General features: G+C 43.1%; 1 protein-coding gene across 6 annotated transcripts in view; it reads left to right on the top strand.

Annotated features, from left to right (window-relative positions):
* usp22 (ubiquitin specific peptidase 22) overlaps window positions 1-16,720 on the top strand; it is a 171,075-nt gene that overhangs the window by 108,845 nt on the left and 45,510 nt on the right. For all 6 annotated transcript variants that reach the window (XM_038819881.1, XM_038819879.1, XM_038819877.1 and 3 more), the window contains 2 exons: window positions 10,163-10,276; window positions 14,917-15,018. In XM_038819881.1, coding sequence (XP_038675809.1) covers window positions 10,163-10,276; window positions 14,917-15,018 — 216 coding nt within the window. The remainder of the gene's footprint in view (window positions 1-10,162; window positions 10,277-14,916; window positions 15,019-16,720) is intronic.

Genomic DNA, 16,720 nt, shown 5'->3' with positions numbered 1-16,720 from the left:
TGTCTGGCATGTGAACTGGGGAAAATATGAGGACATTCTATAGTTTCGCGCATTGCTATGTGACTTGGAAGTGCCAGCCCCACATGAGCAGTTATGCCTTATACATTTATTCCACAGTATGTAATATGGAAAGGAAAGGTATACTGTCTGGTGTGTTACTTAGAAAGAAGTATTTGTTTTTATACATTCAGGCATGACTTACTCGGCTGTAAATTACCCCAGGGTAATTTACCAACAATCCGCTTGCATGCATCTGATGGAGACAAAGAGCTAAAGTATAATCTCTCAGCACACCAGATCTTTCTATTTATGGTCATCATTGGAATCTGTCTGGGCTACATCTGTAACAGTATATCCAATTAATGCAAGCTCTGGCCATTTTATTTTACATCCTTTCTGATGTATCTTTTAAAGTGCTGAGACATAAACTAGACAGATGACACCATGAATGAATTTACCGGTGCCTTCTAGAAATGGTATAAAAGTTCCAGTGGTGGACTGACCACCAAAATTCATTACAAGTTCACCAACTCCCAGAGCTACCTTGACTACAACTTCTCTCCCCCTACTTCCTATAAAGAATCCATACCAGTTTCTCCACTTCCGTCGCATCTGTCCTAATGATGCCACCTTCAAAAATGGCGTTTCTGACATGCCTATCTTTTTCCTTAACTGAGATTTTGCAGCTCCTGGCTGTGGTTGACAGTGTACGCAACTGGATTCGAACTGACTAAAAGTTTCTGTAGGTGCGTGAAGAGAAAAAGATTGGTGAAGACAAATGTTAGGTCCCTTACAGTCTGAAACGGGAATGTATAATGTGGGACAAAGGTGTGATTTGATTTGATTTGTTATTGTCACATGTATCAGTATACAGTGAAAAGTATTGTTTCTTGCATGCTGTACAAACAATGCATACTGTACATAGGGAAGGACAGAGAGACTGCAGAATGTAATGTTACAGTTATAGCAAGGTGTAGAGAAAAGATCAACTTAATACGCGATAGGTCCATTCTGATGGCAGTAAGGAAGAAGCTGTTCTTGAGTCGGTTGGTACGTGACCTCAATCTTTTGTATCTTTTTCCTGATGGAAGAAGGTGGAAGAGAGTATGTCCGGGGTGTGAGGGGTCCTTAATTATGCTGGGTACCTTGCCGAGGCAACGTGATGGATTGGGCTACATTCACGACCTTTCGTAGTTTCTTGCAGTCTTGGGCAGAGCAGGATCCATACCAAGCTGTGATACAACCAGAAAGAATGCTTTCTATGGTGCATCTATAAAAGTTGGTGAGTGTCATAGCTGGCATGTCAAATTTCCTTGGTCTTCTGAGAAAGTAGAGTAATTGATGGGCTTTCTTAACTATGGTGTCGGCATGGGGGGACACCAGCACAGGTGTTGGTGATCTGGACAACTAAAAACTTGGCGTTCTCGCCCTTTCTACTTTGTTCCCATTGATGTAGACAGGGGCATGCCCTCCATTACTGTTGCTGAAGTCGATAATCTCTTTCGTTTTGTTGGCATTGAGGGAGAGATTATTGTCGTCTCACCAATTCACCAGATTTCCTATCTCGTTCCTGTACTCTGTCTCGTCAGTGTTTGAGATCCGACCCACTACAGTGGTGTCATCAGCAAATTTGAAAATCGAGTTGGAGGGCAATTTGGCCACAGTCACAGGTGTCTAAGTAGTATGGGGGTTGAGGACACAGCCTTGTGTGGCACCGGTGTTGTGGATAATCGGGGAGGTATTGTTATTGCCTCTCCTTACTGAGTGTAGCCTTTGGGTTAGGAAATTCAGGATCCAGTCGCAGAGGGAGGAGCCAAGACCCAGACCACTGATTTGGAGATGAGTTTTGTTGCAATAATGGTGTTGAAGACTGAGCTGTAGTCAATGAATAGGAGACCGATATAGGTGTCTTTGTTATCTAGGTGTTCTGGGGTTGGGTTCAGGGCCAGGGAGATGGCATCTGGTGTGAACCTGTTGCAGTGGTAGGCGAACTGCAGTGGATCAAGTCAATCCAGGAGGAGACTATGCAAGGGCTTCCCAACTTGCTTGATTTAATTCATTGATGCCACGGAGTACCAATTTACAATGGCTTGTTATCACCGAATTGTTACGGTGCAGAAGGAGGCCCTTTTGTCCATTATGTCTGCAACAGCTCTACAAATGAGCATTTATGATTTAGTGCTATTCTCTTCCTTTTCTCTGTACCCTCGCACATTGGATGCTTACTTGAATCAAAACAATGCCCTCTTGGATGCTTCAATTGAACCTGCCTCCACCACACTTCCAGGCCGTGCATTCCAGACCCGAACAAAAGTGTTTTTATTTTTCTCTCATAACAAATTTGCCTCTTTTACAAACCACTTTAAATCTGTGCCCTCTTGTTCTCGATCATTTTACAAGTGGGGACAATTTCTGTCCAGCCACCTCATGATTTTGAATACCTGTATCAAATCTCCTCTTAGCCGCCTTCTCTCCAAGGAGAATAGTCCCAACCTCTCCAATCTATTCTCAACTGAAATTTCTGATCCCTGGGAAGTAATAACATGACATTTGGAAATTCAAAATGCAATCCATCACAGCATGGTTTTATGAAGGGTAAATTGTGTTTGACTAATTTGCTAGAGCTCTTTAAAGATGTAACAAGCAAAGTGGATAATGGGCATCCTGTAGATGTAGTAAATCTGGACTTCCAGAGACATTTGATGAGGTGCAGCACAAAAGCTAAATACACAAGGTAAGATCACATGGGCTTAGGGGTAATTTATTAGCTTGGGCGGAAGACTGGCTAACCAACAGAAGGCAGAGAGTCGGGATAAATGGGTCTTTTTCTGGTTGGGAAGATGTAACTATTGCGGTGCCACAAGGTTTGGCCCTCGGGAGTGGGGGGGGGGGGGACTATTTACAATCTATATTGATGACTTGGATGCAGGGATAGAAGGCGCTGTAGCCAAAATTTGTAGCTGGGTTCGGTGAGTGGGACAAAATTTGGTAGATTGAGTTAGATGGAGTTTAACGTCGATAAGTGTGAGGTTTCCATTTTGGTCCGAAAAGTGGAAAGGCAACTTGTTATCTAAATGGAGAGAAACTTCAGAGTATTTTGATGCCGAGGGATCTGGGTGTCCTCATGCATGAATCTCAGCAAACTAGTATGCACGTACATCAGATAATAAGGAAGGGAAATGGAATTTTGACCTTGATAGCTAAAGGGATAAAGTATAAAAGGAGGGAAGTGTTGTTGCAACTGTACAAGGCATTGGCGAGACCGTACCTGAAGTACTGTGTTTTGGTCCCCTTTTTTGAGGAGGGATGTAGTTGCATTAGAGGCAGTTCAAATGAGGTTCACTAGATTGATTTGAGGGGTGAGTTTGTCTTATGAAGAAAGATTTAACAGTTTAGGCCTATACTCTCTCGAGTTTAGAAGAATGAGAGGAGACCTAATTGAGGTATGAAAAATGAAAGGTATTGACAAAGTAGACATAGAGTGGAATAGTTCATAGTTTCAGGATAAGGGGTAGCAGATTTAAAACCGAGCTGAGGAGAAATTACTTCTCTCAAAGGGTCATGAGTCCGTGGAATTGACTATCCCAGAGTGCGGTGGATGCCGGGACTTTGAGTAAATTTGAGGAGGCGATAGACAGATTTTTAATTAGTAATGGATTGAAGGGTTATGGGGAATGTAAGTGATCAGCCTCGATCATATTGAATGACTGAGCGGGCCTGAGGGGCTGAATTGGCTACTCCTCCTAGTTATTCTTGTGAACCTTTTCTGCATACTCCAATGCATTTGCATCTTTCCTATAGTGTGCCACCCAGAACTGTACACAATATGCCTACTGAGGTTTAACTAGTGTCTTGTATAAGTTCAGCATGACCTCCTGGTCTTGTACTCTGCTCCTATAAATAAAGCTCCAAATACTGTATTCTTTATTAATAAAGCCCAGGATAGTGTATACTTTATTAACTGCTTTCTCCAACTGTCCTGCCTCCTTCAATGATCAATGCATATATAAATTCAGGTCCTTCTGCTTCTGCACCCCTTTCGGAATTGTACCCCATATTTTATATCCATCGATGTTCCAACTGCCAAAATGCATCAACTTGTACTTCTCCACATTGATCTTAATCTGCCCACTTCATCATCAGTTTCTCTATGTCCTTTTGAGGTTCTGCACTCTCCTTCTCATAGTTTACAATACTTCCAAGTTTCACATCATCCACAAACTTTGAAATTATTCCTTGCACACCACGGTCTAGATCAGTTAATATGTATCGGTAAAAACAAAGGTCCAATAACCGACCCCTGGGGAACATCACTACAAACCAGTCCAAAATATACCCATTGACCATTACTCACTGCTTCCCATTACTCAGCCAGTTCTGTATCCACTGCTGCTGTCTTTTTTATTTTTTATTTTTTTTTAGAACAGTACAGCACAGAACAGGCCCTTCGGCCCTCAATATTGTGCCGAGCCATGATCACCCTACTCAAACCCACATATCCACCCTATACCCGTAACCCAACAACCCCCCCCCCCCCCCCCCCCCCCCCCCTTAACCTTACATTTATTAGGACACTACGGGCAATTTAGCATGGCCAATCCACCTAACCCGCGCATCTTTGGACTGTGGGAGGAAACCGGAGCACCCGGAGGAAACCCACGCACACAGGGGGAGGACGTGCAGACTCCACACAGACAGTGACCCAGCCGGGAATCGAACCTGGGACCCTGGAGCTGTGAAGCATTTATGCTAACCACCATGCTACCCTGGGAGCATGGTGGTTAGCATAAATGCTTCACAGAGAATTCTGGGAGCAATAACATTTCCCACAAGTCTGTTGTGTGGCACTGTATCAAATCCCTTCTGAAAGTCCATGTACACTACATCAACAGCATTAACCTTCCTGTTACCTCTTCAAAAACCTCCGCAAGCTAGTTAAACATGGTTTCCCCTTTAGAAATCCATGCTAGCTCTAGCTCTTTGTAATCAATCCGCATTTTTCCAAGTAATTATTAATTCTATCTTGAATAATTGTTTCTAGAAGCCCCCCCCCCCCCCCTCACCACCAAAGGGAAACTGACTAGCCTGTAATTGCTGGGGCTATCCTTGCAACCCTTTTTGAACAAGGGCAGAATGTTTGCAATTCTTCAGTTATCTGTCACCTCCGCTGAGTCTCGGTAAGACTAAAAGATTGTGGCTAGCGACCCTGCAATTTCCACTCTCACATCCTTCAATATCCTTTAAATGCGTCTAATCCAGTCCTGGTGCCTTGTCAATTTTTGAGTCCAATAGTTTATCCAACACTACCTCTTGATCAATTTTAACCCCTCCAGTGAGAGTTTTCTTCTCTGTCAGCATGGCATAATAATTACATTAACACTGCAATGAAGTTACTCTGAAAAGCCCCTAGCCGCCACATTCCCAGCGCCTGTTCGGTTACACAGAGGGAGAATTCAGAATGCCCAAATTACCTAACAGCGCATCATTTGGGACTTGTGGGAGGAACCTGGAGCACCCGGAGGAAACCCATGCAGACACGGAGAACGTGCAGATTCCGTGACCCAAGTCGGGAATTGAATCTGGAACCCTGGCGCTGTGAAGCAACAGTGCTAACCACTGTGCTAGCATTGGTAGCATCTGCCTCCTTGGTAAAGACAAATGCAAAGTTTTAATTCAATAGGCCCTTCTCCTTTTTGCTATTTATATGCCTGAAGGTTTTGGCATTTTCATTTATTTTGGCAACCAGTTTATTATCCCTCTTTGTTTTTCTAATGTTCTTTTTCACCTCCCCTCTGGCTCTCTCGATTGTATTTTCTACCTGACACCTTAAAGATAAGATATTTCTTTATCTTAATATCTATTTCCTTTTTCATCCAGGGAGCTCTGGATTTTTTCTACCCTACCATTTCCTTTTGAGGGAATATATCTTGACAGTGCCTGAAACATTTTTTTTTAAGGTAGTCCATTTTGTAGCAACAGGTTTTTCCCACCGTGCTATGGTTCCAGTCTATCTGATCCACCTCCATTCTTGCCCCCATTGAAGATGGTTCCCCCCCAGTTAATTGTTCTTGCTCTAGATTGCCTATTATCCTTTCTGTGTCATCCTAAACCTTGTGATACAATGATCACTGTCTCCAAAATGTTCCCTACTGACACTTGATCTGCTTAGTTCACTTGATTTCCAAGAGCCAGGTCCAACAGTGCACCCTTTCTTGTTGGACTGCTCACATAAAACTGCAGAAATTTTCCTGAACACTATCTAGCAATGCTTGCCCCTCTCTGCCCTTTATAAATACCTGTGTCTCAGTCTACATTTGGTAATTAAATTCCCCCATTGTGACTACACTATAATGGGTGGGATTCTCCAGTCCCTTAGCCGCATGTTTCTCGGCGATGCACCATTTGCTGGCTGCAGGATTGAATTTTCCCGCCGCTCGTCAATGGGATTTCCCATTGCAACCATTCCATGCCGCCGCGAAACCCACTGGCGAGAATGCATTGCCAGCGGGAAAGGTGAACCCTGAAGACTGGAGATTTTCAACCATGTTTGATTTTATCTAAATTTTGCTGCAGGTTTGTTCCTCTACATTCTTCTCACTAGTTGGTAGTCTGTAGACTACACTGAACAACATAATTGCACCCTTTTTGTTCCTCATCTCTATCCAAATTGATTCTCTCTTTGATCCCTCTGGGAAATCCTCCTCCTTCAGCACTGCAATGCTCTCCGTAACCAGTACTGCCACCCTGCCTCCTTTTTTTGCTGTTCCCATCTTTTCTATTGGGCCATTTTCTAGCTCATCCATTAGTGCTGTTTAATTTTAAATGAAACAATTACTTCCTGAGATAAAAGCAAATTACTGCAGAAACTGGAATCTGAAAGTCAGAAATCTCAGCAGGTCTGACCACATCTGTAGAGAGGGAAGGGAGCTAACGTTTTGAGACTGGGTGACTTAGTCAAAGATTACTTTCTGAGTCTGCCTATCTTGCCAAAATAGGATTAACTTGGCTGGTCCCACTGAACTTTTCATCTGTAAATTTTGGGGTTAGGTACCTCATAAATTAAATGAAGCATTTCAGACCACATCCTCCAGTGATCACTGTCCACCTGAACACAAGCTCGATTGCCTTCCCGAGCTTTCCATAGTTGTGAGCTCCCCGACTGGAGAGCTCCAGCCCAGTGTACTCTGGCCACCTGCACATGAAATGCTTCTTACCCAGAGCAACACACATGGGGATTCCTGCTGAGAGTGCTGTCATCTTTCCCAGGATCCACAAGCTGGGAGTTGACCATTATGGGACCCACTAGCCCTGGGCCCCTCACCCAGCTCCATCAGGTGCCTACAGGGCCTATGCTGCTGCCCCAGTACAAGCTCTTTATTTGGACAGGGATAAGGTACAGGGTTTGCTTCAAAGTACTGGTGTCAGTGGGAATTCTTTCAGCCTCAAATAATGTTCCAGATAATGCTCATCGATAGAAATTCATCAACATAATCATCACATCATTTACATATTGTATTTCAGTATTTGTTTCAAGTATGCGCAAACTGTTCTACATATGTGGCTGTGTCTGTAATAGGTTTTGCACTGAAGCTTCTTTTTCTGGACATACTGCGCAGTATTTACTTTTTTCAATTCAATGGGGAAAAATTCAAAAATTGATAAGCTGGAGACATTTCTATCAAAAAATCGGTTGTACTAGTTTTTCCCATCAGCTTACAAAGAATCTTAATAGTTTCATAAAGATGCATTGAACATTTTTAGTTTAAAAGTATTGTGCAAATGTGTAATGTTCAATTGAGCAAAATGGTCATTCTGAATATTATAAAGTTAAGTTTGAAGCTTCCTTTGCTAGAGAAAGAAAACATTAAACTGGGAAATTGCATGTAATGATGTAGTTTACACCATGTATTCAATTGTATTAGTTTAAAAAAAGTTATTTGTGATCCAAAAAGTATCATGAGCAGGATTCTCCGGCGGTGGGATGCTCCGTTTTACCAGCGTCCGGGTGTTTCCCGCCGGCGTGGGGCTGCCCCAAAATGGGAAACCCCATTGGCCGGCCGGTGTAGCGGAGAATCCCGCCGGTGGGTTGAGACAGAAATGTGGCGGGGCGGAGAATCCAGCCCCATGTTTTCAAGCCAATAAATTATATATTTTTTTGTAGTGCATGTATATTTCAGAGGAACTTATAAAGGATAACAGAAATCAGTGCCGGGAGAGGATGACGGGTGCGGTTGTCCAGATCAGCAACTAATAATTTATTAATTTTATGTTAAAGGGATGGCGGGCACAGTTTTTAAAAATAAATTTGAGTACCCAATTCTTTTTTTTCCCAATTAAGGGGTAATTTAGCGTGGCCAATCCACCTGCCCTACACATCTTTAGGTTGTGGGGGTGAGTCCCACACAGACTTAGGGAGAATGTGCAAACACCACACGGACACCGACCTGGGGCCGGGATTGAACCCGGGTCCTCAGCGCCATGAGGCAGCAGTGCTAACCATTGTGCCGCCCGGGGATACAGCTTTGATTACATTTTGTATTTTCAACAGTGTGAGGGTGCTCCATAGGATGTGTATTTTCAAAACCATTTAAACACCCAAGTGGCTTGAGACTTGCAGCTCTGACCCAGTTGGCTGGCTTTATCCCAAGCGCAAGCAATTAAAATAGTGCTATATTGTTTCTTACACACTGTCCAAACAATAACTTGCTAGTTTATCTTTTTTGCAATTGATTTACCTTCCAATCTTTTTGGTTTATAGTCTGTTATCAGCCAGATGACTATATCTTCCAGGTCTCCCTGCTTTCCTCTTCCTATCCAGGGAGAATCTTTTATGTGTAGGATTCAAGCTAGAGTTGAAAATCTTTCCACCAGACTTTTGTCCTCCCTGTTAACTCGATGCCTAATTAAAATGTAATCTCTAGGTCAAGCACCTGCATTATGGATTCCCTGTTCCCGTAATAGCCTCCCCGAACAGGCGCTGGAATGTGGCGACTAGGGGCTTTTCACAGTAACTTCATTGAAGCCTACTCGTGACAATAAGCGATTTTCATTTTTCATTTCAGATATTTTACATTGTTAAACTCAGATCACAGACATAGTGACTGCAGAGGTGGTTCCTCAGTAGAGCTCTCATTGCCCACTAACTGCTAATGATACCGAATACCCTACTAACCTACGACTTTGTTATGACTTGGCACAGTGACACAGTAGTTAGCACTGCTGCTTCACAGCTCCAGGGTGCCGGGTTCAATTCCGGGCTCTGGTGACTGTGTAGAGTTTGCACTTTCTCCCTGCATCTGCATGGGTTTCCTCTGGGTGATCTGGTTTCTTCCCACAGTCCAAAGATGTGCAGATTAGGTAGATTGGCCATGCTAAATTGCCCCTTAGTGTCCAAAAGGTTAGGTGGAGTTATGGGCATAGGGTGGAGGCATGGGTTTAAGTAGGGTGCTCTTTCCAAGGGCTGACGCTGACTCAATGGGTTGAATGGCCTGCTTCTGCACTGTAAATTCCTTATTCTGCTCAGTGAAATGCTCATTTGCCCAAAGAGCATGTACTGGGGCAGATTGACAACAATGAGTTTAGTTCTAGAAAAGGTGAGAAATAAGTACCTAGTCGATATGGTCCATTCATATCATTTTTAGTCCATGAATGGTACTGTCCATTTCAAAATAATTAATATCAGTCTCAAAGTATGAGACTTGGAAAATGTCCATAATAAAGTCTTGAGCGGAAAAGTCCATTTTAGCATGTGAATAGTATGGTTTAGAAGGAGGTTCATCGTTCTAAACTAAAAGGGGCAGCACGGTGGTGCAGTGGTTATCACTGCTGCCTCACGGTGCCGAGGTCCCAGATTCAATCCCGGTCCTGGGTCACTGTCTGTGTAGAGTTTGCACATTCTCCCCGTGTCTGCGTGGGGTTCGGCCCCACAACCCAAAGATGTGCAAGGTTAGATGGATTGCCCGTGCTAAATTGCACCTTTAATTGGAAAAAATGAATTGGGTATTCTAAATTTATTTTTAAAATTTTCTGTACTAAGAAATTTTCTTCCCGAGTTTATTCTGATGTGAGAGGAAAATATTCTTTGTGAAAATGTGACAATTGTTGATTGCTTTTTCATGAAAGTGTATCGGCATTTACTCTTGGTTTTCTTTCTCTTCCCCAGCCATAGACCTCTTGTATGGAGGTATATATTGTTTTATGTGTCAAGATTATATATATGATAAAGACATGGAACAAATTGCCAAAGAAGAACAAAGAAAAGCATGGAAGTTGCAAGGTATGTAGAATGGCTTTTATGTTTCAGTTCATTTTGAGGTGTGCTATAATGGATACTTTCTAATGGGTGGAACTTTACAGAAACAGTCAGGAAGAATCAACAACCTGGTGAGAAAAATAATGAGAATTATTATGAATATAGAACATACAGTGCAGAAGGATGCCATTCGGCCCATCGAGTCTGCACTGACCCACTTAAGCCCTCACGTCCACCCTATCCCCATAACCCAATAACCCCTCCCATTTTGAACACTAAAGGCAATTTAGCATGGCCAATCTACCTAACCTGCACGTCTTTGGACTGTGGGAGGAAACAGGAGCACCCGGAGGAAACCCACGCAGACACTGGGAGAACGTGCAGACTCCACACAGACAGTGACCCAGCGGGGAATCGAACCTGGGACCCTAGCACTGTGAAGCCACAGTGCTATCCAATTGTGCTACCGTGCTCCTCTTCTGATTAGGATATCTAAGCATAAGAAAACTAATGAGAGATTATTTAGCCCATTGAAGCTCATTCCTTTTATGAAACATTCAAGTTATAGTATCTAGAAAATGTCAGCAAGGTCAGAGGGATTTGGTGTGGCAGAGGATGCAAACAGTGGAAGTTTAGACAAGATCTATTTATGGAAGCTGGAAAACAGGTGTTGGTGAGAAGAACACTGGTGTGATTGGATTGGATTTGTTTATTGTCACGTGTACTGAGATACAGTGAAAAGTATTTTTCTGCGAGCAGCTCAACAGATCATTAAGTACATGGGAAGAAAAGGGAATAAAATAAAATACATAATAGGGCAACACAAGGTATACAATGTAACTGCATAAGCACCGGCATCAGATGAAGCATACAGGGGTGTAGTGTTAATGAGGGCAGTCCATAAGAGGGTCATTTAGGAGTCTGGTAATAGTGGGCAAGAAGCTGTTTTTGAGTCTGTTCATGCGTGTTCTCAAACTTCTATCTCCTGCCCGATGGAAGAAGTTGGAAGAGTGAGTAAGCCGGGTGGGAGGGGTCTTTGATTATGCTGCTCGCTTTCCCCAGGCAGCGGGAGGTGGTAGATGGAGTCAATGGATGAAAGGCAGGTTCGTGTGATGGACTGGGCGGTGTTCACGACTCTGAAGTTTCTCGCGGTCCTGGACCAAGCAGTTGCCATACCAGGCTGTTATGCAGCCAGATAGGATGCTTTCCGTAAAAGTTGGTTCGGGTTAATGGGATATGCCAAATTTCCTTAGTTTCCTGAGGAAGTATAGGCGCTGTTGTGCTTCCTTGGTGGTAGCGTCAACGTGGGTGGACTAGATTTTTGGAGATGTGCACTCCTAGGAATTTGAAACTGCTAACCATCTCCACCTCGGCTTTGTTAATGCTGACTGGGGTGTGTACAGTACTTTGCTTCCTGAAGTCGATGACCAACTCTTTAGTTTTGCTGGCATTGAGGGAGAGATTGTTGTCGCTGCACCACTCCACCAAGTTCTCTATCTCCCTCCTGTATTCTGACTCGTCATAATTCGAGATCCGGCCCACTATGGTCGTATCGTCAGCAAACTTGTAGATGGAGTTGGAACTAAATTTTGCCACGCAGTTGTGTGTACAGGAAGTAGAGTAGGGGGCTAAGTATGCAACCTTGTGAGGCCCCGGTATTGAGGACTATTGTGGAGGAGATGTTCATTCTTACTGATTGTGGTCTGTTGGTCAGAAAATCGAGGATCCAATTTCAGAGTGGGGAGCTAAGTCCTAGGTTTTGGAGCTTTGATATGAAGTTGGCTGGGATTATGGTGCTGAAGGCGGAGCTGCAGTCAATAAATAGGAGTCTGATGTAGGAGTCCTTGTTGTCGAGATGCTCTAGGGATGAGTGTAGGGCCAGGGAAATGGCGTCTGCTGTGGACCGGTTGCAACGGTATGCGAATTGCAGTGGATCAAGGAGTTCTGGGAGTATGGAGGTGATGCGCTTCATGATCAACCTCTCGAAGCACTTCATTGCGACTGACGTTAGGACCACCGAACGGTAATCATTGAGGCACATTGCCTGGTTCTTCTTTGGCACCCGTATAATGGTGGTCTTCTTGAAGCAGGTGGGGACCTCGGAGTGGAATAGGGACAGGTTAAAGATGTCCGCGAACACCTCTGCCAGCTGGTCCGCGCAGGCTCTTGAATGCACGACCAGGGATCCCGTCCGAAACTGTCACCTTCCGGGGGTTCACTTTCAGGAAGGCCGATCTGACTTTGGAAGCTATGGTGGTGGGTATGGGTGAGTTATGGGCTGCTGGGGCACTCAACAGCGGATTGTTGGTTACCTGCTCGAACCGAGCATAGAATGCATTGACTTCATCGGGGAGGGGTGCACTGCTGCCGGAGATACTGCTCGGCTTCGCTTTGTAGCCCGTTATGTTGTTTAGTCCTTGCCACTATCGCCGAGAGTCTGTCTGTGACTCTAGCTTGGTTTGATATTCTGTCTTGGCATCTCGGATGGCTTTGCGGAGGTCGTACCTGGATTTCTTGTGTAGGTCAGGGTCGTCTGACTTGAATGCCTCAGATCTGATTAAACCTGGAGGTGACAAAAGGCATGGGTGATGATTTCAGTGGCAGACAATTTTGAGATCAGGTGATGCTGGATATGTTTACAGTGGAGACAGATTATCTTTATGATAAACAGGACAGAGGTCAGAAATGTTCAGCTTGGTTAGAGCAAATTGTCATGGTTGGTAAACAGTGTAGTTCAACCCGAGATGATGGCTAGGGGGAGGATGCATTCAGTGTTTATACTGGGTTTGAAGATTGACTTAATTTTTCTCATTGTTCAACTGAAGAAGTTGAGTGTTCATTTTGTATGTCAAGTTTGCCCTCACTGATTTCTTGAGCAAAAAACAAGCTCATTCATTTGAGCTTTTCTTCATAATTTTAAAGCTTCGAATTATACCAGTCACTTTTATTGTGTTCTTTTCAAGGTTAGCATGACCAAAAACTAACTGCATGCTTTACTCTAATCAGCTGCACCACTGATTTTTACAGTGTCCTTATCTTGTTCCAACATGCAGTCCAATACCCTTCCAGCTGTGCCAGTGTTTCATATGAGTCAGGTGCCATCCACAAATAAGATTCTTTCATATTTCCTGCTATTTTCAATTATGCATGAGGGCAGCACGGTGGCCCAGTGGTTAGCACTGCTGCATCTCGGCACCGAGGACCTGATTTCGTACCCCAGCCCTGGGTCACTGTCCATGTGGAGTTAGCACATTCTCCCCATGTCTGCGTGGGTCTCACCCCCACAACCCAAAGAGATGTGCAGTGTGGATGGATTGACCACACTAAATTTCCTTAATTTGGAAGAAAGAATTGGGTATTGGAAATTTATTAAAAAAAAGAAAATGTTCAATTATGCATGATTCAATTATTTACATTACAAGCTGCATGCCTTGCCTGAATTAGAACATAGAACAGTACAGCACAGAACAGGCCCTTCGGCCCTCGATGTTGTGCCAAGCAATGCTCACCCTACCCAAACCCATGTATCCACCCTATACCCGTAACCCAACGGGTTAAGGTTAAGGGGGGGGGGGGGGTTGTTGGGTTGGCCATTAGCTAATTTAATATTACTAGGAACATCATGATTCGTATCGGTGACAAATATTGAAAGCAGATCTCTGTGGGACACCATTATGTTACTCAGTTTGTACTTGAAGGACTGAGAATTGATGAAGTAAAACAAAAGTTAAAACAATTATTAAACAATAGTTTGCTTTTCCCCAGGCAAACTTTTTTAATAATTGTTTTAACTTTTGTTTTACTTCACCAATTCTCAGTCCTTCAAGTACAAACTGAGACTCAACTCCCTTACTAGTTTTATGTGCTGAGTTTCATTGAAACTCTTATGGAACTTCCAAGTAAGCTGCATCTATCGGCTTGCTCCTTTCTGCTACTTTAATTGCTGCAGCTTTGCAGTATGTGATTTAAATGACTGCTCCCTGTGATACATTTGCTCTTTTCACCATACGCTAAGACTTGTATTTTTTAAAATGTATTCTTTCACAGGATGTGGACGTCCATGCCAGTGTTCATTCTTCACTTGAGCCTCCTCCCTCTTCTCATTTAAATCTACCATTGTAACTATTGCCGTTTCTCTCATATGCTTGTGTAGCTTCTCTCTAAATGATATGGAGATACCAGCGTTGGACTGAGGTGAGCGCAGTAAGAAGTCTTACAACACCAGATTAAAGTCCAACACCTTTCACCTGAGGAAGGAGCAGTGCTCCGAAAGCTAGTGTTTGAAACAAACATGTTGGACTTTAACCTGGTGTTGTAAGACTTCTTACTGGTCTCTCTAAATGCACCTATTTGCTTCAGTGAAATGCTGAACCTCTATTCAGTGGCTGGAGGAGGGAATGATCTTGTGTTATATGGAATTGCTGTTACAACTTCTATGATTTAACATTTGGAACGCTGCTGTTTTTGCCACAGTTCTCCATATGTCTGATATCAGCTCCCCAGAAAGAGAACTTTACAGTCCATTTGGAAAAATCCCCTGTGGTGTACTAGTGGAAGACTTGTATGTCCACCTTGAAATTATTTTGCACTTAAAAAGAACCTGTGCATCATTAAGCTGAATCATGTGTCATTAAAATTGAAATCTCTGTTGTTAATCTTGTTAGGGGTTGGTGAAAAGTATTCAACTTGGGAACCAACAAAAAGAGAATTGGAATTACTACGGCACAATCCCAAACGTAGGAAAATAACTACAAATTGTACCATTGGTAAGTGAATTTAAAGCAAGGACCAGACACTTCAGGTAGCAACGTTAATTGCTTGGTTAGTACACGGGTGATATTTGAAATTGTTAGGTTCAAAATCTTTGCATAGTAATATATGGCAGAAGCAAATCACCGTGTACTTTCAATCTTGTCATATTTCTTGTTGTCTTGCATGTGCATGGAGTAATCTTTATGATTGAACAATCACAAAGACATGAGGTGAACCCACTGACCATCCTGTACTTGAGAATTGCATGAAAACGTTTTGTATTTTCAGCAACAGTCTTTATTCTTGCTCCGTGTCAGATGTTTGAACTTCCAGATGTAATTTTTTTTACTATGGGTAGTAAGATTATTATCACACTATAAGTTGGTTTACCATTCTCCAGAAATGGAGACTTTGGCCAAAGCACTGGCCTCAATTTAGTTTGCTATTGAAGTTGATTCTAAAATATACAAACACTTGCCATTCTGGCTCTAGCTAGCAAATCCTAGGATCTTTGGGCAGTCAGTCCTGAGATTTTGAAAACTTGTGGTTCTAAGACACAGGAGTTTAGGATTGTAAAGCCTACTTTTTCCTCGTAATCGATGTTGCAGAAGTAAACTTAAAGGGAAATAGATTTTAAATGGGCCAAAAACCCTGGTAAACGCTCCACATCGGTAGAGAGAACAGGCAAGTTAGCATTTTAGGTCAGAACACTTCACATTATTTCCAAGTTTAAAAGTGGGCTCAAAATCATTTTGTTATTCCAGTGCTGTTTAGTTACTGTTGTTTAGCTCACAATATCAGGGTTGAGAAAGGCCATTCAGCCCTTTTTGAAGTTTATCCTGCCATTGGATTAATGTTGACTGAACTTTTTATCGACAGTGTTACAGATGTAGTGCAGTTCTGGAGCCTGGACTTGACCTAATCCCCGAGGAGGGAATCTCTTTCTGTTTCAATTTCACATCATGGGAAATATCACTGTCAAAATCACAGAAATCACAACACAAACAGGCCAAAATACCCACCAGAAACTGAATGGGTTGAATTACCTGTTTCCATATTTCTATCCTCCAGAAGAAGATGGTCCTAATCCCACATGTGCCTCTATTCTGCTCCTCTTTCCTTCAACCTATCTAACCTGTCCTTAAATGCTGATTGACATGGTCTCTGCCTGCATCATTGTCTCCAATAACTTTCAAAAGTTCCCTCCCCTGCTCTTTGCCCTAAGTCTCTTGCCAGATATAAAAAGCACAAAAGTAGAGTAAATTTACCTTGATTAACCAAATGTATACCGGTTGCAAACTCTGCCACTATAACTGTCCATTGAATCATGGAATTTGCAACACAGGTGGTCCTTTTTGACTATGTTCTAGCTCGTCAGCTGGAGCAATCACCTGTGAATTCAATATTTTTAATTCATTTGGGGGTGTGGGCATTTCTGGCTACGCCCATCACTAACTTTCCTTGAGAAGGCGATGATGAATGCCTTATTGAACCGCTGCAGTTCCTGTGGTGTAGGTACACACATGGTGCTGTTAGGGAGGGAATTCCGGGATTTTGACCCAGCAACAGTGAAAGAAGAGCAATACATTTCCAAGTCCGGATGGCGAGTGATTTGGGTGGGGAACATCTAGAAGGTAGAATTCCCATGTATATACTGCCATTGACCTTCGAGATGGTAGTCTGTTTGGAAGGTGCTGCTTTAGCAGCCATGGGGAG

The sequence above is a fragment of the Scyliorhinus canicula genome, chromosome 15, assembly GCF_902713615.1.
Source record: "Scyliorhinus canicula chromosome 15, sScyCan1.1, whole genome shotgun sequence".
NCBI classification, from domain to species: Eukaryota; Metazoa; Chordata; class Chondrichthyes; order Carcharhiniformes; family Scyliorhinidae; genus Scyliorhinus; species Scyliorhinus canicula.
This window is presented reverse-complemented; position numbering and strand designations above follow the sequence as displayed.